At 40.9% G+C, this 24,105-nt stretch overlaps 1 protein-coding gene across 2 annotated transcripts in view; it reads right to left on the bottom strand.

Moving 5' to 3' along the window:
* Positions 1-24,105, bottom strand: part of NFXL1 (nuclear transcription factor, X-box binding like 1) — a 121,147-nt gene that overhangs the window by 77,958 nt on the left and 19,084 nt on the right. For both annotated transcript variants that reach the window (XM_075859561.1, XM_075859555.1), the window contains exons 2-10: positions 16,327-16,577; positions 14,733-14,912; positions 13,792-13,901; positions 12,457-12,590; positions 11,580-11,758; positions 10,938-11,099; positions 5,913-6,013; positions 4,807-4,921; positions 3,775-3,899 (exon numbers count right to left, since the gene is read on the bottom strand). In XM_075859561.1, coding sequence (XP_075715676.1) covers positions 3,775-3,899; positions 4,807-4,921; positions 5,913-6,013; positions 10,938-11,099; positions 11,580-11,758; positions 12,457-12,590; positions 13,792-13,901; positions 14,733-14,912; positions 16,327-16,543 — 1,323 coding nt within the window. In that variant the 5' untranslated portion in view covers positions 16,544-16,577. The remainder of the gene's footprint in view (positions 1-3,774; positions 3,900-4,806; positions 4,922-5,912; positions 6,014-10,937; positions 11,100-11,579; positions 11,759-12,456; positions 12,591-13,791; positions 13,902-14,732; positions 14,913-16,326; positions 16,578-24,105) is intronic.

Here is a 24,105-nt window from a genome sequence, read left to right on the forward strand (position 1 = left end):
AATTTTATTGGAAAAAATGTCATTTTTTTAATTTCACAGCCCAATTCAAATACTTGCTGTGTAAAAACTGTGGGGTCAAAATGGTAACAACTACCATAAATGTATTCCTTGAGGGGTGTAGTTTCCAAAATGGGGTCACTTTTGGGGGATTCCTACTGTTTTGGCACATCAACACCTCTTCAAACCTGGCATGCTGCCTAAAATATATTCTAATAAAAAAAGAGGCCCCAAAATGCACTAGGTGCTTCTTGGGCTTGTGTTTTAGTCCACGGGCACACTAGAGCCACATGTGGGTTATTTCTAAAAACTTCAGAATCTGGACAATACATATTTAGTAGTGTTTCTCTGGTAAAACCTTCTGTGTTACAGAAATTTTTTTTTGAATAAAATTGAAATTTAGCAAGAAAACTGGAATGTGCAAATTTCACCTCCACTTTGCTTTAATTCCTGTGAAATGCTTAAAGGGTTAAAAAAAACTTTCTAAATGCTGTTTTGAATACTTTGAGGGGTCTAGTTTTTAAAATGGTGTTTTATGGGGGTTCTAATACATAGGCCCCTCAAAGCCACTTCAGAACTGAAGAGGTTCCTTAAAAAAAGGCTTGTGAAATTTTCTTGACACCATGTCGCAGGTACCAGTACAGTAGAAACTACCCAAAAGTGACTCCATTCACGAAACTACACCCCTTGAAGAATTCATCTAGGGGTGTAGTGAGCATTTTGACCGCACAGGTGTTTCATAGATTTTATTAGAATTGGGCAGTGAAAATAAAATTAAAAATCCTCTCTCTTCAATAAGACGTAGCTTTAGATCAAAATTTCTCTTTTTCTCAACAAATAAAGGAAAAAAAATAACCCAACATTTGTAAAGCAATTTCTCCAGAGTACGGCAATACCCCATATGTGGTTATAAACTGCTGTTTGGGCACACAGCAGGGCTCAGAAGGGAAGGAGCGCCATTTGGCTTTCGGAGTGCAGATTATGCTGGATTGGTTTCTGGTCCCTATGTCGCATTTGCAAAGCCCCTGTGGGACCAAAACAGTGGAAACCCACCAGAAGTGACCCTATTTTTAAAACTACACCCCTTAAGGCATTCACCTAGGGGTGTAGTGAGCATGTTTTGCAGAAATTAGTGTGCACTCGATGCTGCAGAGTTAAAATGGGATTTTTTTTTCCCATGGATATGCCAATATGTGGTGCCCAGTTGGTGCCACCATGAAAAGACAGATCTTTTGCTTCACAATTGAAGAGGCTCTGATGTGAAATAATAAAAGAAACCCCTGAGAAGTGACCCCATTTTGGAAACTGAACCCCTCAAGGCATTTATTAAGGGGTGTAGTTTGCATTTTCACCCGACAGGTCTCTTCCATAAATTATTGCACTGCAGATGGTGCAAAGTAAAAATGTCAATTTTTCCCTAGATATGCCATTCCAAAATATGGCAGTTATGTAGTGCCCAGCTTGTGCCACTGGAGACACACCCGCCAAAAATTGTTAAAAGTGTTCTCCCGGGTATGGCGATGCCATATATCTGGAAGTAAAGAGCGGTTTGTGCACGCTGTAGGGTTCAGAAGGGAGGGAGCGCCATTTGGCTTTTGGAGAATGGATTTTGCTTGGAGTTTTACTGGTATTTCCATTTATAAAGTGGGGGTACATGTAAGCTGGGCAGAGTACATCAGGGGCATAGTCCGGTGGAATAACAATGGGGTAAAAAAAAAATAATAATCCGGAGAGGTGTGTTACACTGTGGAGAAATCCTTTCTGCACAGGCCAGTGTCGCACTAATAAATGGTCCTTACTTATCCCCCTTTCGGTACACACTCTGCACCTTTGCAGTTTGGGGAATTTTGCTGGGAAAGTGTTGTCCTGGTATAATACGGGCACCCTCGCTTCCAGCAGATATGTTTTGTCCGTACCCTTCCTGGTTCCCTTAGGGTCTTGATAATTTGCCTCTTGAAATAGAAGAAAGGTTCCCCCCCGGGCACAACTACATATTTTTTATTTCGTGACTTATGGGAGCATTAACTAATTTAATTTTTTCATAGACGTAGTGGCATGAAGGCTGTTTTTTTGCGGGATGAGCTGTAGTTATTATTGGTACCATTTTGGGGTACATGCGACATTTTGATCACTTTTTATCCTATATTTTGGGAGGCAAGGTGACAAAAAACCAGCAATTCCGGCATAGTTATTTAGTTTTTTTTATACAGCGTCCTGGGCACTAAAAGCACCATCATACGCTTCAGACATATTTTGTCATTGCTATGCAGAGGAGAATTAGAGGATTCTTTAAGGGTAAATATTGTTAATTGAACAAACAGTCCTAAAGCGAATCTGTCACAGACACACAGATTTCAGCCATGTGTCATTTACGTGCTGCGAGAGCTGTGAACTTGGTGGTCCAGTGTATTCATAAACTGCGGTCTCCCCCTGACCACCTGTTCCAGCTTTCTCCCTATGCACGGTAATAGGAAGAAAGACGTCAATCAGTGGCAGGTGACCAGAGGGGCTGAGGAAATGAATTGATTTCAGCTTAAATTTTAAATAATTGTTTCGCAAGAAAAAAAAAATATTTTAGAGTAGACTAAGAAATAAAAAAAATGCAGCCTTACAAAGGGTCAAATTTTCTCTGGGCATGAACCTCTAAAGCACCACAGTCAATCACCATGTGGACATTTCAAGAAAATAATTTTAGTAAAATTAAATTTCCAGTAGTCCCCAATCCATGGTCTAGAATGTTCCCCAAAGCAAAAGATAACTAAACTATTTCAACAAGAAAAAGGAAAGGAATAAGTGATTAAAGAGAACCTTTCACCTCCCCATACATGTGCAGCTGATTGCAGCATGTAATGGGGAGAGCTGCACAAACCCTGGGGCACATTACATTTTTTTTCTACCCTCCACCGTTATTTAGATATCGGTGCCGTTATAGTTCGCGCCCGATATTTAAATAACCCCCTGAACTGTCAATGGGGCGTGTACTGGCAAGGGGGCGTGTTACTATGGCTGTTACACTGTCTAATCAGATACGGACAGTGTTACAGCAAGAGCGAGGAGAGAGAGAGAGAGAGTATGCACGCACGATCGCTCTCACACTTCAGCTTTCAAGATCAGTCTTCTGCCGAACTGGCAAGGGGGCGTGTCACTGCTACGGACAGTGTAAGAGCTGTGGAGAGTAGAGCGCGCACTGTCCGTAGCAGTGATACGCCTCCTCATCTCTCGCAAGAGCTGAAGAGATGAGAGCGTGCATGCGCGCTCACCTCTCCACAGCTCTTACACTGTCCGTAGCAGTGACACACCCCCTTGCCAGTCTTCTGCCCCTTGCCAGAAGACTGATCTTGAAAGCTGAAGAGGGAGAGCGTGCGTGTGCGCACACACACTCTCTCTCTCTCTATTTTCACGCTTGCTGTAACACTGTCTGTATCTGATAGGACAGTATCACAGCCATAGTAACACGCCCCCTTGCCAGTACAGGCCCCATTGACAGTTCGGAGGGTTGTTTAAATATTGAGCGCCGAATATAACGGCACCGATATCTAAATAACGGAGGAGGGTAAAAAAAAAAAATTCAAGTGCCCCATGGTTTGTGAAGCCCTGCCCATTACATGCTGCACTCAGCTGCACATGTATGGGGAGGTGAAAGGTTCTCTTAAGGCAAAATGTTCAGGGATACGTAAAATCACCGCCCTACACAACTTGATTCCTAGCGAATTGTTGGATTGTGTCTAGTAAAGAGTTAGCAGTAAGTCCACAGCCAGACAACAAACATGAACTAACCTGTCTGCATGTTTCACAAGGGCCTCTATGGCAGCGCTGAGAACACTTGTGCATCCCACACTCCAGAACCTTGTCACAGCTATCACCACAAGTAGAGACATCTTCTGTACAGGGCAATGTGTACTCTGAATAATGAAAGCAAGCCTATAAATGTTCATGTAAATAACAGTACCATACTCAAGTAGATAAATGAATTCTGAAACAAAACATATTTCTCTGTGAATTCAAATGAAAAAGTCTATGGACACCCTTGAAAAATATTTTTACATGTTTTTTATTACCTTGAGCTAAAAAGGTTGCACTAAGTTGCAGGCTGTAATAGTCATTCCTTTTCAGATATCCTAATATGCAGTTTGCAATCTGCTCCTATTTCCACTTTTCTCATGCAGGGGTGTCCCAGTACTACATGATGGATGTGAGGTATGCGTCCAGGATGCTGCTTCCTTCACTAACTCTTATTTATCAGCACAACACCATCCCTGTATTGATTTCCCCTTCTAAAACAACCCCTGTACCTTCACAGACACTGATGCTTCCAGTGCATGTGAGATCTTCCTTTCTCTTTCTCTACAATGAGGCTGCCTGTGTGATCTCTCCCTTCTATCCCTGCAGATTTTACCCTGGGTACTCTCGTCTCTCTGATTCTGCTGGTGTGTGTGATCACCCCTTGCAGATTCTGCCAAGGGTTAGCTACGCTCTTACATTGATGCTGCATGTGTGATTTCACCCCCTTCTACGCTCTGGGTGCTCTCTTCCCCTGTAATTCAGTTACTCTGCAGTGTACAACCTCATTCCATCCGTCCTGGTATCTCTAGCACTGAAAGAAGGAAGAGGTAGAGCAGATCATGCCAGCCATGAGCTGTGTGAGGAATAGTGAGCTGTCGGATCTATGTAAGAAGCAGCAAACACACGGAGCTATGGAACAGGACCTGCACAGAATCTACAGCAGCAAAATGGTAGGAAAGTTTGAAAGAAGACTATTTAGAAAGTTGCGAACAAACTGGTTTTAAATATATACTTTCAGAACCATACTTGTTTTTCCACATGGACACAATCGATTGCCTGAACGAGGGCACTGTCCGCATGGTCCAGCATGGCAAACCCGCTCACAGGTGTGGTTCCCACAAGGCAAAGTTTTTCCACAAGCCTGAAATAATAGGTAAAATGTTTCAGTGCATCTTTATATAAAGGTCCCCTCATTTAAAGGGGTCACTATCATTTCATTTTGTTTTCTAAATTTAAATTCAGCATTCCCAAATCTATAGGTATAAAATATATATTATATTAATAAATTTTGGTTTTGAAAGCGCTAAAATTTACCTCCACATCCCCGGATGTTAACCAGTATACCACCAGTAAACAAATTGCCTGCTGACCGCTGTTATGTGAAATCTGTATATCGTTCTCTTTTCTGTGCATACAGATTTTTTATGGTCTACTACAGTGTGGGGCCAGCTGAAGTACTCTCTGCTCATACATCGGCAATTTCCAACTGCCCTCGTCTCTCTCGCGTGACGTCATTCTCAGAGGATTCAGATTTAGGCAGTATGTAATTTGTGCGCTCCAAAGTCCGGCCTCAATGTACTGTGGGTACTGAAAGCAGCGGCGCCAGAACAAATTGTACTAGCAGATTCTTCTGTACGATCCCGCCCTATCAGCAAGGCAGCATTACAGAAAATCAACGAAAACCGGGGTTTGCAGGTAACAGACGCAGTCATGATTTATTGCGGCACAAATTATTTTTTATTTTTTGGGGAAACTATGGATTTGTCGCCTGTAACTTGATATAACTGTTATCACTTAGTTTGATATTTCATCAAGAAACAAAACTTTTTAAAGAGGGTTGTCTAGTTTGGACAACCCCATCACAGACAACAGGTCACCTAGTCATGAGCCTGAGACATCGGAGGTCTTTAGTCTCTTAATCCTGACATAAATCGATAAAATGTCATATGAACTACATAGATCTGAACATATTCATTTATGATCATTTCATATAAAAGTAGTTTTGCTGATGTGGTTGTACCCCAACAAATGCATTTCTTTACCAAAAGCCCACCAAGAATGAAAGATACCATGTGCCAAAATACAAATATTGGTTGATAATTTTCATGTAATATAGAGGTGATGGGACTCACAACGTCACACTGCCATTTCGGACTTGCACACAACCGTTCTGCAACCTTTCTTCCACAAAGGCATTTTTGTTTGCTGACTCTTGGGCACGGCTGACAATCTCCTGAAAAACAAATTATACATTTTAAATTACAGAACATCCTGTATGTTTTAATGGAAACTGCGGTATAGTTCTATATTTTACCTGAGCAGAAGTGGTAGACTGGCCAGGGATAGTAAAGTAAAAAGCAGTAAAAGGTTTTGTTTTATATTACAAAACAGAATTAATATTAGCTATTGGATCTCCCTAGTTATAATAACAATAGTTTTAATGGCAGCCATCACAGCTTCCTATAGGGTGGTCACTTTGGTCTCACCCTAGATTTGTCATCCTGTTGTGTGCAGGAACCTCAGCTTAAGAACACAGCCCCTGCACGGCTATGGAACATCTGTTTCAACATATTAGAACTCAGAACACTATCAGTAGTTCATGAGTAATGTGCAGATGGAGGACGTTGATCTCTCTCCTGCACGCTGTTCTAGCTTTCAGCTATGGGGTGTGCTGGAGGTTGTGGGTGGCAAACAATTATCAAAATGGTGAAAATAATGGCATCAATTATTTGAAATAATAAATACGGTGTTTTTTCTCAGAACATATTGGGGTTTGTTATTGTGTAATAAAATAGAGTGATTTATTTAACGCTGATGAAGTGGGAGAGTTGTGAAGAGGAAAACTCTGCAGGACGTTTGAAAATGTCCCTGCAGAGATAGGTGTTGACCACCATGACACCGTTTATAGTCTATGGGCAGTCAGCAACTGGTTAATTTACAATCCTATACTACATGTATAAATCAAGTTTTTAATGGCATTACTAGAATAACTATTTAATTTCAGATATATCTATTCTGTGAAATTCACTTCTCTTAAAAGTAAATTTCTCGAAAGCAGACAAATAATTTACCACCCCCATCTGGTCTTTTGCTCTAAAAATATGCACTATTAATGTAATTTAAAAAAATCATATTCTACATTTAATTGTTTTTAAGGTAATGCACAACATTAACCCGTTAGTAACCGCCAATACGCCTTTTCAGGGCGGCCACTAGCGGCTTTATTCTGATGCATACTCCTTTTCACTGCGCTGCATCAGAATAAACAGAGCAGGAGCTGTTAAATCTCCCTGCTCTCAGCTAACTCCGGTAGCAGAGAGCTGGGAGCAGCCCTGCTCGAACGGGCGAGATCGATAACAGTATCGATCTGGCCAGTTTAACCCCTCAGATGCAGCGCTCAATAGAGAGTGTCACATCGGAGAGGTTTTGGAGGGAGGGAGCTCTCTCACCCCATCGGCACCCTGAGTAAGATCGCACGGTGTCAGGGATTTCTATGGCAGCCAGGGGGGGCCTAATAAAGGCCACCAGGTCTGCCACTAGTTGTGCCTGCTAGGCCGTGCCAGAGGTATGGCCTAGTACAGGGGTAGGAAACCTTTTTGGTATGGTGTGGCAAAAAAAAAAAAAAACAATTACGTTTTTATTTGTTTTATGAAGAGGTGAGCAGAAGCCTAGACAGAGGGGCCGCTGTGGACATAGTGATTTAGACTTTGCAAAGGCATTTGACACTGTCCCTCATAGACGTCTAATGGGTAAATTAAGGACTTCAGGCTTAGAAATTATAGTTTGTAATTGGATTGAGAATTGGCTCAAGGACCGTATCCAGAGAGTTGTGGTCAATGATTCCTACTCTGAATGGTCCCCGGTTATAAGTGGTGTACCCCAGGGTTCAGTGCTGGGACCACTATTATTCAACTTATTTATTACGGATATAGAGGATGGGATTAATAGCACTATTTCTATTTTTGCAGATGACACCAAACTATGTAGCATTGTTCAGTCTATGGAAGATGTTCGTAAATTGCATGCTGATTTGGACACACTAAGGCCTCATGCACACGACCGTAGCCGTGTGCACGGCCGTGATTTTCTGGTCGGCCGGCTGCGGACAGTCAGCGGACTGTCAGCCGCAGGCCGCCCGCAAATCGCGGGACATGCACATGGCCGCCGCCATTGTTTTCAATGAGCCCGGACCGCAGAACCGGGCCGTAATAAGACATGCCCGTTCTTTCTGCGGTCCGGGCTCCCGGGCCGTGCAAGGACCGCAAAAACTACGGTCGTGTGCATGGCCCCATAGAAAAGCATGGGGCCGCAATTCTCCCGTGGATTTTCGGGGGAATTGCGGCCGCAAAAACACGGTCGTGTGCATGGGGCCTAAGTGTTTGGGCATCCACTTGGCAAATGAGGCTTAATGTAGATAAATGTAAAGTTATGCATCTGGGTACCAACAACCTGCAGCATCATAAGTCCTAGGGGGAGCTACACTGGGGGAGTCACTTGTTGAGAAGGATCTGGGTGTACTTGTAGATCATAAACGAAATAAGTGTCAATCAGCTGCTTCAAAGGCCAGCAAGCTAATAATGGGCATGGAAAATCGAAGTTATGAGGAAAGATTAAAATAATAAAACCTATTTAGCCTTGAAAAGAGACGACTAAGGGGGGACATGATTAATTTATATAAATATATTAATGGCACATACAAAAAAATATGGTGAAATCCTGTTCCATGTAAAACCCCCTCAAAAAACAAGGGGGCATTTCCACTGTCCGGAGGAAAAAAAAAGGTTCAATCTGCAGAGGCGACAAGCCTTCTTTACTGTAAGAACTGTGAATCTATGGAATAGTTACCGCAGGAGCTGGTCACAGCAGGGACAGTAGATGGCTTTAAAAAAGGCTTAGATAATTTCCTAGAACTAAAAAATATCAGCTCCTATGTCAATGTGTAGAAATTTTTCCCATCCCTTTGTTGAATTTGATGGACATGTCCCTTTTTTCAACCATACTAACTAACTAACTAAGTACCTGGTGTGCCGTGCAAACATGTAAGTCATATAAGACAAACTGTTACGACGTACGTGATATAAACCAATTAATCAGTTAATTAAAATTACATTTCAGTGTGACCCTTGTACCTTTTTACAAAGATGATCCGAGATGTGCATAAGAGGAGACTGAACACCAGCTGGGCGGTGCACATAGGAGAGATCGTGGCTACTGAACACCAGCTAGTGGGAACTGCACATAGGAGAGATCGTGGCTACTGAACACCAGCTGGTGGGAAATGCACATAGGAGAGACCACGGCTACTGAACACCAGATTTGGGGGGTGCAAATAGGAGAGACCACCCTACTGAACACCAGTTTGGGTGGTGCACATAGGAGAGCTTCAAACATTTGCTAACTTTTTCTTTTACAGAGCTGTAACTGAACTTTGTACTTGCGACGCTGATCACCAGGAGAGAGAAGCGCTTCATCATGCACTTAGGGATGTTGGTTACCAGGATAGAGAGCAGTGCTGCATTGTGTGCTTGTCAAGTGTTCAGCAGAGACAAACACAATGAAGGACCGCCAAGCACATAATGAAGCGCCACTCTCTCACTGTGTTAGGCGCCGCCAAGCACACAACGGCATTGGTCACTGGGAGAGGGAAGTGTGCCAGCAAACCATGCCCCAAGTGACGGCTGTGGCACTAGTGCCGTAGGTTGCTGACCCCTGGCCTAGCAGATGCCAGTCCGTTCTACACAGACAGGCACTAATAGAATGCAATACAAATGTATTGCAGGCTATTATAAATGCGATTAGAGGATTGCATAGTGAAGCCTCCAAGTGGGACTAGTAAAAAAGTAAAAAAAAAAGTTTGATAAAATTACATTTAAAAAAAAAAATGAAAAACCCACTTTTTCCACTTACAAAATGCTTTATTATTAATAATAAAAAAAACTGTAAAAAATGTGCACATATTTGATATCGCCGCGTCCGTAACGACCCCAACTATAAAGTTATTACATTATTTAATCCGCATGGTGAAAATAAAAAAACAATGCAAAAATTGCTGTTTTCGGTGAATCCTGCCTTTAAAAAAAAGTGCTAAAAAGTGAAAAAAAGTTGCATCTTCTCCAAAATGGTACCAATAAAAACGACAACTTGTCTTGCAAAAAATAAAGCCCTCATACAACTGCATCGGCGGAAAAATAAAGTTAAGGCTCTTGAAATATACACACACAAAAACAAATAATTTTGAAAAAAAAAAAAAGTGTTTTTACTGTGTAAAAGTAGTAAAATATACAAAATCTATATAAATTTGGTATCGTTGCAATCGTAACAACCCGCTGAATAAAGTTATTGTGTTATTTATACAACACGGTAAATGGCGTAAATTTGGGACGCAAAAAAGTGTGGCAAAATTGCGGTTTTTTTTCTATTCCCCCCCCCCCAAAAATAATAAACGTTAATCACTAAATTCGATGTACCCCAAAATAGTGCTATTAAAAATACAATTTGTCACGCAAAAAATCAAAACCTTATACAGCTATGTCGACGCAAAAATACAAAAGTTATAGCTTTTTGAATGGGACGATGGAAAAACGTAAAAAATAGCTTGGTCATTAAGGCCTAAAATAGGTTGTCACTAAGGGGTTAAAGACATTTTTTTATATATTTTTTTTATTGTATTGTACTAATTTTGTGTGAAAAATTATTTTTTCAATAGGTCTTTATTAAATATTTGAACAGTTTTTCTTGTGCAGCCTGCATGTATTCACATACATTGCAGGCTGCTCTATCCCGCTCAGCGTTTAAGGAATTTTCTCAGTACCATCATTTATCACCTACCCACAGGACAGGTGATAAATGTCTGATCGGTGGAGGTCCGACTGCTGGGACCCCAACCGATACAGACAATGGAAGTCCTCGAGTGCCATATGTAAATGGAGTGATACTGCGCATGCTTGGCCAGTGCTCTTTTCACTTTCTGTGGGGCTGCCGGAGGTAGCCAAATTACTGAAAGTAGTTCTAACTAAATACTTCGAAAAACATATTGGAATGTGGAAGTATTACCACCACCTTGAGTTTTAGACCCGGTCGCGATTTAGAGCAAGGGAGGGAACAAGATGAAGGATTTATACAAAAGTATAAATATTATTCCATTTAAAGAAACCTGCCTTTATGACAAGGGTTTTCACACTTGTGTTGCCCACACAGAAGCATTGCCCCACAAGGCTGCTGACAGGACCAGTCTTTGGTGCTGCATCGCCTAGGAACAGGTTTTGCCTTCTTACAATAGCAAGCGGTGGTCACCATCTTTGGGCACGGTGGACATGGACCTAAAAGAAAAAAAAAAAAGATGGCAATTTATTATGAAGTGTTAAATATATTTAGTGTTGTTACTATACAAATAAATCTAAAGTTAAAATTATAATGACAACTCCTAGCAGTATATAAGTGAATGCTGATCCAAGAGAAAATCGGACTGCAACTCCTTAAGAACAAGTGACCTTACCCACTAAGAGGGAAACAATCCTGGGTCATGGATGTCTTGGTAAGCTTTTACTTCTTTATTTTTTGATGTGCTACTTTTGAGGTGGCTGGTGGAAGGGATGGACAGGGTCCTAATGCAATGGACCACCCAATCTGCAGCCATAATTAGTCGGCAGGATATTTTTATTTTTTACTCTTGCTTCAAATTTCAGATGTCAATAGTGGCACGAGAAAGCAATCAATTACATGTTGTTTTATACATTCATGAAAGTGAAAAATACTCTATATAAAGTGTATTGTATAGCAAAGCCTGGTTTACAAATTACCTGGATGGCACAACAGCAAACATTTGTGTCCACATGAAGGCTTAAAGTCTTTTTCACAAACTTGTCCACAGGAATGTGGGACAAGCCACGGGTCCACGGCAGGGTCTTCTACTTTTCCACAGTAACAATAATACCTAGCAGGAGTCTGAGATCTCTTATATTCATATCGACACTTTGGGCTGAAAGATATGAAGAAAAACACTACATAAGGTCATGAGACATAAAACTATACGACATTGTGCTAACAAAAATGTTGTGCAGAATCAAACATGTCAATTTCCCACCTAAAATAGACAGACATATTATTTAACATTTATATAGTCATATAAAATAATAGTATAAAGCATCAAATAATTTTATTCATACGAACGTATTTCTCGCCAGTGTTCTGTCCATTCTAACAACGTACAGCACCCTGACCCATACAGGCCAATGGAGCGATTAAGACATCCACTTGTTATTTCAGCCATAGCGAGAAACTCACAGCATGTGCTATTCTGGTCTATTTTTGAGGACCAGACTTGCCCATTAAAGTCAATGAGTGCATTTAAAAAAAAAAAGGATGTCGTTCATATGCTGTTCGTTTTTCACGGATCAGTTGCTACAGAAATGCAGAAAAAAAGTGAAACCAAAAAGCTCGCAGTGTAGAAACACGGACGAGAAAAACGGATGACACACGGAAACCATGAAGACATTCATATGGGTAAAAAAAAACTTTGTTTTTTTTTTATGCTGATGCAAATAAGACGCACTCGTGTGATCGAAAACCTTAAAGAAATAAACTAATAAAATTACACAATACAGCCTATGGACAGGAATTTTGGTTGTCACAGTTCATCAAGGTGAAAGTATTAATGGAAATTGTGTTTTCACGTACCACGGCCAAGGATAATCTTTCTTTTCAAAGTCATCATCTGTCAATGGTGAAGATACAAGGAAGATGCTGTCCTTAGCCCACTTCTGGATGCAAGGCATGTGAAATATGCAGTAACAGCCAAAGCAGCTCCAGACCTACAATCGAGACATGTAGAATTAGAATGTAATTATCAATCTCACAAGGACACGCTCCTCCAGTAAATCTTACAGCACAGGAGGGCAGGACACGGCACACAGAAAAATAAAGAGGATGCAACTGTAAAGCTGGCCATACACATAAGACAGGAACTTGCCAACATCTCACTGCCAGACACCTCTTCCTGTCTGAAACCAAACATGCCTAATCCTCTTTTCTCCACATATACATATATATATATATATATGAGTGTGTCTGAGTGACAAGTGAATTATAGAAGACTATGCAGTAGGAGGCTATACAAGTTATGTCAATTTACGCTTTAACTTCAGGCCCTTACACTGTAAACACTACAAATAGCAGTACAGTACAGAATAAGACTGGCTGTTTTGTCATTCTTTCACAGTATAGAAATTTGCCAAAATAAATGGTTGTTAATATATATCGAATAATTACTATATATTGTATATAATGTTAGAAGAATTGTAGGAATAGGTGTGATCCTTTGTAGGAAGTTTGGCATATTTTCCACATACCAGACAATTTTAATCCAATGTGCATGGTTAATTTAAAATAAGCACTCCAGCAATTTGTTCTTTTGGACATGTAATGTTACCTCACCAGCAATATTCTAGCAGTGACATTTTCTCTTGTATGGCTGACTTCCTGTGAACTACAGGGAGGCAGAGGAGACAGGCTGAATCTGCATCATATAGGATTTACAGGAGACTCTGCAGTGTAAGGACAGAAGTACTGTCACTCATCTATCACTTGCTGCCCTCAGATAGGACTCGGTGCAGAGCAAGTGCAATAAAACTCGGCCCCTCTGCTAAGCCAGAGGCATTATGGGCAATATAGGCTGCAGGGCTGAGACTGCAATAGGAGAACCACATCAGAGGGTAAAAAGGAGTCAATATGGTGGATGGCCCAATTATAGCACATGAACTAAAACAGGTATACACAAGGCATACACAAGAGCCTCTACATTATCCTTTAATAGTAAATTATTCTTCACTAGAACAAAAAAAATGCTGAAGTGCTACCAATAAAAGCTGAAGTATTATCAATACAATTGAAGATGCTAGGTGAGATCACATAAATCACCTTCAAAGTACTTCAAATTCTGATAGTGAATGTCACCATTACCAGGAATAAATACGCTATTTCTTTTACAGAGACTCATCATAGCTTGTTACTTACAGCTTGATTTCTTTTCACTGAGGCAATGCATATTAAACAAGTCACAGCTCCGGATTGAAAGGCCTCATTCACATACTGTTTTGTACGAGCTAATTCACTGATATCGCCATCTTAAATAAAATTAGGGAAAACAAAAGAAAAATACAGTTCTTCAGTCTGGAGAGTCACACGACACATGTAATACAGATAAGGAGTCACTGGTTGGGTGCAACAAAAATATTCCTATTATTGTTATTATGGTTCAGTAGCGCTGTGCTTGAAATTGTTTAAAAAGTTAGTTGTATGTTGAATGCGACATTAACTCTTTTTCCCCTTTAGGCTGGGTTCACACACACACTATTTACCGACGTAATTCGGGCGTTTTACCCCCGAATTACGTCAGAAAATACGGCTCCAAAGCGGCGAAATCGGCAGCAAACATCTGCCCATTCATTTGAATGGGCTTTACGATGTTCTGTGCCGACGGTCATTTGTGCCTGTCACTTCTTGGGACGTAATTGGAGCCATTTTCCATTGACTCCATGGAAAAACAGCTCAAATTACGTCCGTAATGGACGCAGCGAAAAACGCCTGCACATGCCATTACGTCTGAAATTACGGAGCTGTTTTCTTCTGAAAACAGCTCCGTAATTTCAGACGTAACAGAGGCTGCCGTGTGAACATACCCTTTGTGGTAACGCTTCAAATATATGACAGAACTGCTAATGATAATTCTCTAATGTATTGTTTATATGGAAAACGCTGCCTGTAGCTGCGTGAACGATGCTGCATACCGGACTGCAGGGAATTTCCCCAGGTGCAGCACTGAATGGATATCTAGATAGAAAGACCGATCTGACAGACAGATAGATTAATAGATATCAGATTTATAATGAATGGATTAAAGTTAGTTGGACTATCTGGTACCCAGGACCCTTCTGTAGTAGAATGAAATGAGTTACCGGTTTGATCTGTATATGTTGTAAACGTTAAAGCTAATATCCTTTTCTGTTTTCCTTCAGTATCTTCATCTCCATCACCATCATCTTCATCATCCGAAGAACTGTAATTATCTGCAAGTTTCTTAACTACTGCATGGTTGGCTTTCTTAATATCTTCAAACCTCTTTATAGAGGTCTCCGCTGAAAAGAAAGTATACAATTACCACATTAACATAAAGCAAAGTGAAAAATGAAAACAGTAAACACTAGTACAATATATCATGACCAATAAAAGAGGACCTCTCCTGACATGTCTGTTTTAGTAAATAATTGTATTCCCCATGAAATACAGTAACATTACTGAAGTATCTTTTCTTAGAACTCTGTGTTGTGCTGTTCCTCCAAGAAATGAATGAATAAATTGTCAACCGGGTGTTACCTGTTGGGGACTGACCCTACACAGTCCAACAATGTCCAATTATAAACATGGAGTTACTTTTTACAAACTATCTAAGAGGGGATGTCATTTATGTTTTTGGAGCAAGTGTTCAAATAAAGTTGATCTGACCATCATATTGTTCACATGTATGATGGTCAAATAGAAATAAGACTGTAGATGTATTTAAAAGTCCTCTATAACCGTGAAAATGTGTATTGTTATTTAATCACAGGCGTCTTCAGTTCTGTATTTCGTCTTTCGAAGGTGTGTTCATAAGTTGCTGTCAATACATGCGTTTATTGCTGTAATAATCATGGCAAAGAGTGGAATTTGACTACGACGTGTGACCACCCTCTTTTACAGTCCGGATTATTGAATGGTTCTGTGCTGGAAAGTGGTCAAAAATTATTGGGCATGTGCTGTATACCTTGGTGAGAAAACTGGCCTGAAAATCTCATCACATATACATTAAACTGACGCCTGTGACAGATGCCATAGATTGGCATCCGTCACCATAGGCTCCCATGTTAAAAAAAAGTATACCACGATGTTTACGTTGTCTTGCGGGATGCCTCTGGATAGAATAGCCTAGTAGACTACACTATTCTATCTAGCAAATTATTTTATTTTTTTTTAATCTCCGACATATACCGTCTGCCAGAGGCCAAAAGGACACTCTTTTGACCACCATCGGTATAATGGGAGAACATAGGTATGTTTGACTTATGCGTTGGAAGCTTTCTCAACGCACACGTCAAACGCAGGGAATACGCAGTGTGAAAGGCACCTCTGTCACCAAATAAACAAGGTTGACCTATATAAAAACGTATTTTAGAGGTATACACTTGCGTAAAGGTTTGTTTACTTGACCTGAATATAATCAGATCTAGACAACTCTGAGCATTTCTGAAGGAAACTTACCGACAATAAAGATCACAAATTTCATTCATTAGAACATGCATCATTTACACATAAAGTTTTCATGCATTTGATTGAATGTAAGATATAAGCAATGATCTTAAGGACACGAATTCAGTGATCGGTTATTGTCAACTACTTTGTGTAAATAGGCCAACAAGAATATAACTGCTATTTTGCAAAAGTGAGAACATGAAGGACAATGCTAAGACCTCCTCAGAAGATGTGGAAGACGTTTCAAATGACTAGAAAGCTTACCTTTAACTTCACTTTTCCGGTCCACAGAATAAACTGGTTTACTGACAGATGCATAGAAAGAGTTTCCTCTACCAGCACCCGACCAAGGGCCACTTGAAAAGGCAGCATTTCTGACAGGCACGGATACTGGTCCTGGAGCAGGGGAAGGACCACCATTTACAGAAACGCCACGACCTCTTGCTCGCCCCCTGCCACCTTGGCGCCAAGGAGCATCCATTGCTGTTGATGGGGCAGTTAGAATATCTTAGTACCTGAAAGACATCCCAATAATAATTTCTAAACACGGTGTCAAATATACTTTTGGGACTATGGTAAATATACAAAGCAGTTTGACAAACTTCAAAGTTTGATGCGGAGTCCATATCCAGTGCTCAAGTTTAGTCTGCAAAGTTGACCATATACCGTCATCTGATGGGTTATTACAGAAACCTCTGCAGGCAACATGCCAAGCAAATAAATCCACAGGAAAATGAAATGCTCTGTCACTTCCCTGTAGGTGTCATCATTAAAAAACAATTACATAATACAGATATTATGGCAGGGTGTACCCTGAAAAGGAAATTCTCACAGAGGTTGTAACAATGCCTAATAGGCTTATAATTGGTATCACTGACACTTGTAGAAGGAATCTACATATACATTAATAGGAACAGAGCAACAGACCGGCTCAGAGGATCTCCCCCGAGTGGCGTACTCCCCATAGAGACAGACCACAATACTGCTATGGGGCCAAGCTCCGTACTTCTAACTTCAAAATACAGTTAAAGCATTTTCCTGCAGCCATCACTGGGGGGAGCTCAGTGAATAGAGAATTTTACAGCTTGCATTAGGTTCAATGGCAGCTGTAGAAATTCATATGTATGAAGCTCCCCCTAGTGTTGGCTGCAGGCAGCCAGTTTTATCATAGACTGTGTAAAGGGAAGCAGAGGATTTAGAGCTGTAAGGCCTTATTCACACAGGGGTGTCCAATTTGTGTCTGGAAAAACAGGCCATTTTTCATGCATAGGACTGTCAGTGTGGTTTCTGTGTGTCGCCCGCGTTTCTCCTCTGCATTTCTTTAGCAGCGGTTGTGTGAATAAACAGACAGCGCACGGATGTCATCCGTGTGCTTCACGCTCCCATAGACTTCAATGGGCGAGTCTAATCCGGTGAGTTTAACGCAATAAACACACGCTCCGTGAAATAACACGGATGTGTAAATAGCCCCATTAAATTGCATTGTTCAGTGTGCGGTCAACTATTTAAATGGACAAAACACTGACGAGAAACACGTTCATGTGAATAAGACCTAAGGGGGAGATTTATTCATGTATTTTTGTGAGTGCTCTGATGTAAATGCATTTAAAAAAAATGGTGTTCAGAATGAGCACGATATTTATGAAGCACCTGTTCCAATAGATTGTGGAGGCTTCTGAATCGTGCGGAGTGAATCTTTTTCTTGTTAAACAATACCTCCCCTGTAATTCTTTGAAAAGTATTGGGTAACGTCTCACCTGGCATTTTAGCTTCAGCCAGATTTATCAACAGGAAGTGCACCCTGTTAATAAATCTGTAACATGCCGCACGGGGGAGAGAAATTGGCACGCCACATCAGGATTAACAGAGCTACCCCCTATGTTATACTATTATGGCTAACAGTAATACATAAAAAACAGCTTGTCGGCAGTCTTAGTGGGGGGTGGGGCCCATATTAGACTTTGCCATGAGGAATATTAGTTCAGTGTACACCCCTATTTCCCCCCAAAATAAACACATTAACAGTCAATTTAAAAAGGCTCTGTCACTGGTTTAGTAATAAATACCCCATCTCCTAGCTAATCTAATAGGCGCTGTCACACTGATAATAATAGTGAAAACCGTGTCCCAAAAAGTTTATTATTTTAAAAGTTATGAGCATTTTTCTAAATATGCAAATGAGCCCATACTAGCTAAGGGGGCGTCAACACCAGCGATTCTCCGGGGTGGAGCTACCTCACAGCCTGTGAAAAAGTGTGAGAAACTGAGGCTGGAGGATCACTTCAAATAGCTATATCTCCGACTGAGGACCACCTAGAACTGGTGGAATATGAAAGAGGAGATTCTAATCTTTCATAGGACACCAGGATCACAGTTCTAGCTGTGACACAACCGGAGATATCACCAGTTGAATACAGCCGGGAATGGAAGCTGTATACTATATGATGAGGCTGTGTTGCTGGGCAGGGAAGGGAGTGAAGCTTTAAAGAGGCTCTGTCACCAGATTTTGCAACCCCTATCTGCTATTGCAGCAGATCGGCGCTGTAATGTAGATTACAGTAACGTTTTTATTTTTAAAAAACGAGCATTTTTGGCCAAGTTATGACCATTTTCGTATTTATGCAAATGAGGCTTGCAAAAGTACAACTGGGCGTGTTGAAAAGTAAAAGTACAACTGGGCGTGTATTATGTGCGTACATCGGGGCGTGTTTACTACTTTTACTAGCTGGGCGCTCTGATGAGAAGTATCATCCACTTCTCTTCACAACGCCCAGCTTCTGGCAGTGCAGATCTGTGACGTCACTCACAGGTCCTGCATCGTGTCGGCACCAGAGGCTACAGTTGATTCTGCAGCAGCATCAGCATTTGCAGGTAAGTAGCTACATCGACTTACCTGCAAACGCTGATGCTGCTGCAGAATCATCTGTAGCCTCTGGTGCCGATGTGTCCTCGCTCGTCTGACACGATGCAGGACCTGTGAGTGACGTCACAGCGTGATCTCTCGAGAACACGCTGTGTCTGCACTGCCAGAAGCTGGGCGTTGTGAAGAGAAGTGGATGATACTTCTCGTCAGAACGCCCAGCTAGTAAAAGTAGTAAACACGCCCCGATGTACGCACATAATACACGCCCAGTTGTACTTTTACTTTTCAACACGCCCAGTTGTACTTTTGCAAGCCTCATTTGCATAAATACGAAAATGGTCATAACTTGGCCAAAAATGCTCGTTTTTTAAAAATAAAAACGTTACTGTAATCTACATTGCAGCGCCTATCTGCTGCAATAGCAGATAGGGCTTGCAAAATCTGGTGACAGAGCCTCTTTAAGCTGATTGGACAGCGTCATACAGAAAACATTACACTGCCCAGAGTGAAAAGAAAGAGTCACCCCCTATTTGGCTATTAGAGCCACATTATCAGCATCGTAGCGCCTATTAGATTAGTTAGGAGATAAGAAGTTAATAAAGTAGTGACTGATCCTCTTTAAAAAGGATCAACTGACAGGAAACTATTGTGTTTATCTTCTAATGCTTTTCTTGAAGAGGTCAAAATCTCCTGGGTTGAGGCCAACAACCCTTGTAAATACAAAAATAAAAATAAAAAGAGACAGCACTCCAAGGAAATACGTGAAAAATGTGATGTGTTTTAATCATCCTACAGGCAAGCAACATTTCGATCCCACTCAATGGGATCTTTGTCAAGCGATGACGAACATTCAAAGTTGAGTTTATATAATCCAATATAGCGATATAATCAGTGAATTAGCATAAACTTAAAATAAGCAACAGGTGATACAGTTATAGTGGTCATAACATCTACACAGAGAGCACTTTAATCAAGTGTATATACATTGGTGATGTGGAGAAACCATGTAGTAAACATTAGTGGTGTGGTAGGTGTACAAAAAACAATATGGACTACAGTGGGAGGAAGACAATACTCACTGCTGGACAACACTGTTAATTTGAAACTCGCTACATCGACATCCCCGAATCACAAATGCTCATACGCGCACGTGACACATAATGGGAGGAGGCTGACAGTACAAGCGTACTGCGCATGCGCACCGTTCTCATAATGGAAATTCAGTACGGCAAAGTGAAGGAAAGGGAGAAAAACCAAAGAACAGCAAATAGCAGGACCATATTCACAGAAGGGGTAGAAGAGATCATCATAAGATAATATAATACATAGATAAATGGATGGAATAATACACGTTGCAATGTAATAAAGCATTAGCGACATCTAGTGGTGGAAACCGGGAGTGAACAATACGAGAACACCTAAGACACTGGAGTCCTGTAGGATAAGCACATGAGATGAAACCAAAAGAAGTCCACGTACGTACCTCAATGAATTAGAATATAATCAAAAAGTTAATTTATTTCAGTAATTTAATTCAAAAAGTGAAACTCATATTATAGAGATTCATTACACACAGAGTGATCTATTTCCAGCATATTTTTCATTTTAAAGAGACTGTGAACCACATTATAAGTGCCCTATCACCTACATAAAGAGATGGACGCTATAATGTAGGTGACAGCAGTGTTTTTTTATTTAGAAAAACAATCTATTTTTACCACGTTAGGAGCGATTTTAGCTTTATGCTAATTCGTTTAATGCCCAACTGGGCGTGTTTTTACTTTAGACCAAGTGGGCGTTGTACAGAGGAGTGTATGACGCTGACCAATCAGCATCATACACTTCTCTACATTCAGTCAGTGCATAGTGACACTGCGTTGTTCACTATGTGCTATCTTATACTGACACATTAACGTTACTGAAGTGTCTTGACAGTGAATAGACATTCATGCTAGCCAGGACGGGATGTCTATACACAATCCCGAAAATTCGGTAACGTTTGTGTAGGATTGACAGCAGAGCAAGCATAATCTCGCTGTAACCTGTCATTTACAGCGTGATCTCGCGAGACACACAGGTCTTTTTCTCACAGAATCTGTGCAAAAAAAAAATTATTGTTGTAAACATAGCTGTATAAGGTCTTGTTTTTTGCAGGACAAGTTGTATTTTTTAATAGCACCATTTTGGGGTACATATAATTTATTGATTAACTTTTATTAACTTTTTTGGGGAGGGTAATTAAAGAAATATTTTGCCACACTTTTTTGCATCTTAGATTTACGCCGTTTACTGTGTGGTATAAATAACATAATATCTCTATTCAGTGGGTCATTACAATTGTGGCGATACCAAATTTATATAGATTTTGTATGTTTCACTACTTTTACACAGTAAAAACAATTTTTTTTCAAAATTACTTGTTTTTGTATCGCTATGTTTTAAGCTTGTTTTTTGCGGGACGACTTCTAGTTTTTATTGGTACCATTTCAGAGTACATGCGACATTTTGATCACTTTTTATCACATTTTTTTAAAAGGCAGGATGAACAGAAAACAGAAATTCTGGCAGTTTTTTTATCTATTTTTTTTACGGCGCTCACCGTGCTGGTTAAATAACGTAATATGTTTAATCTTTATTTTTGTTTTTTCATATTAACCCCTTAATGACCAGCCTATTTTGGACCTTAATGACCAAGCTATTTTTTACGTTTTTCAATCGTCGCATTCCAAGAGCTATAACCTTCTTATTTTTGCGTCGACATAGCTGTATAAGGTCTTGTTTTTTGCGGGACAAGTTGTATTTTTTAATAGCACCATTTTTAGCTACATATTATTTATTGATTAACTTTTATTAACTTTTTTTGGGGGGGGAATAGAAAAAAATCTGAAATTTCGCCACTCTTTTTTGCGTCCTAAATCTATGCCGTTTACCGTATGGTATAAATAACACAATAACTTTATTCAGCGGGTTGTTACGATTGCAGCGATACCAAATTTGTATAGTTTTTGTATGTTTTTCTACTTTTACACAGTAAAAACGCTTTTTTTTCAAAATTATTTGTTTTTGTGTCTCCATATTTGAAGAGCCGTAACGTTTTTATTTTTTCGCCGATGCGGTTGTATGAGGGCTTTTTTTTTGCGGGGCGACTTGTAGTTTTTATTTGTACCATTTTGGAGTAGATGCGACTTTTTGATTACTTTTTATTACATTTTTTTTTAAGTCAGTATACACAGAAAACAGCAATTTTTCCATAGTTTTTTATTAAATTTTTTACGGCGTTCACCGTGCGGGTTAAATAATGTAATAGATTTATAGTCGGGGTCGTTACGGACGCGGCAATACCAAATATGTGTAACTTTTTAACTTTATTTTGTTTTTTTAATAGTAAAGCAGTTTGTAAGGGGAAAAGCTGGGTTTTTCATTTTTTTTCACATTTTTTTTAAATTAACTTTATTAAACTTTTTTTTCACTTTTTTACTGGTCCCATTAGGGGACTATAATATGCGATTCTGCGATCGCATTTATAATACACTGCAATACTTTTGTATTGCAGTGTATTACTGCCTGGCCGTTTAACACGGACAGGCATCTGCTAGGTCATGCCTGCGGCATGATCTAGCAGGCATTCACTGGGGGCCTTTATTAGACCCCCGGCTGCCATTAGAGACACAGACACTCGGCGATCGTATCGCCGGGTGTCGGTGGGATGAGAGGGAGCTCCCTCCCTCTCTCCAAAACCACTCAGATGCGGTGCTCGCTATTGAGCACCGCATCTGAGGGGTTAAACGTGTGAGATCGATACTAATAATCGATCTCACACGGCAGAGCAGGGACGCTCCCAGCCCTCAGCTGCCTCTGGCAGCTGAGAGCAGGGAGATCTGACAGTTCCCTGCTCTGTTTACTTATTCCGATGCCGCGACGTAAAAAGTCTATGGCATCGGAATAAGGCCCGTTAGTGACCGACGTAGAAACACGATGGGCCGGTCACTAACGGGTTAAAGTATTTTATATGGGAAAAAGTGGGTTTTTCCTTTTTTTTATTTGGAATTTTTATTTATTTATTATTAACTTTAATAAACTTTTTGATAACCTTATTTTTAGTCCCACTGGGGGACTTCACTATGCGATCTTCTGATTGCTTTATAATACACTGCAATACTTCTGTATTGCAGCGTATTATTGCCTGTTATTGTAAAACTGACTCAGGCATGGCTTAGCAGGCATCCATTACAGGCAGACCTGGGGGCTTTTGTTAGGCCCCCAGCTGCCCGGGTGCCGATGGGGTGAGAGAGGGAGCTCCCTCCCTCCAAAACTACTTAGATGCAGCGCTCGCTATTGAGCGCCACATCTAAGGCTCAGTTCACACGAGCATGTTCGGTCCGTAACGGACGGAACGTATTTCGGCCGCAAGTCCCGGACCAAACACACTGCAGGGAGCCTGGCTCGTAGCATCATAGTTATGTACGACGCTAGGAGTCCCTGCCTCACTGCAGGACAACTGTCCCGTACTGTAATCATGTTTTCAGTACGGGACAGTAGTTCCACGGAGAGGCAGGGACTCCTAGCATCGTACATAACTATGATGCTAGGAGCCCGGCTCCCTGCAGTGTGTTCGGTCCGGGACTTGCGGCCAAAATATGTTCCGTCCGTTACGGACGTAACATGCTCGTGTGAACCCAGCCTAAGGGGTTAACCGGGTGAGATGACTGTTGAAATCCATCCCGCCCGTTAGTGCAGGTGTCCGGCTGTCTTTAGCCCGCCGACACCCGCTTTAACCAGCACCGGAGACCCGTACCCGGCTTATGTCAGAGCGCCGTGAAAAGGCTTATTGGCGGTCGTTAAGCGGTTAAACAATCGTAGATTGAGAATACAGCCCAACAATCAGCGCTTGTATGCTCCATTCAAGCGGAGCAATGATTGTTAGCATGGGGACGAATGATCGTTACTATGATCGTTTGTCCCCATACATTTGCATCATGTCAGCAGCACATCTCCTTTCATTCACAGGGTGATACGCTGTCGACTAGTGACCATTTTTCTGGCCGCATCGAAAATCCGATCAGCCGATGAATGAGAGTTTGCTCACTCATCGACTGATCTTATTCCCAATCATTGTTCTGTGAAAATAGGGCAGAATGTTCATGCGAACACTTGTTCACCTGATCATTGACCAGTGTAAA

Source organism: Rhinoderma darwinii, chromosome 1 (assembly GCF_050947455.1).
Source record: "Rhinoderma darwinii isolate aRhiDar2 chromosome 1, aRhiDar2.hap1, whole genome shotgun sequence".
NCBI lineage: Eukaryota > Metazoa > Chordata > Amphibia > Anura > Rhinodermatidae > Rhinoderma > Rhinoderma darwinii.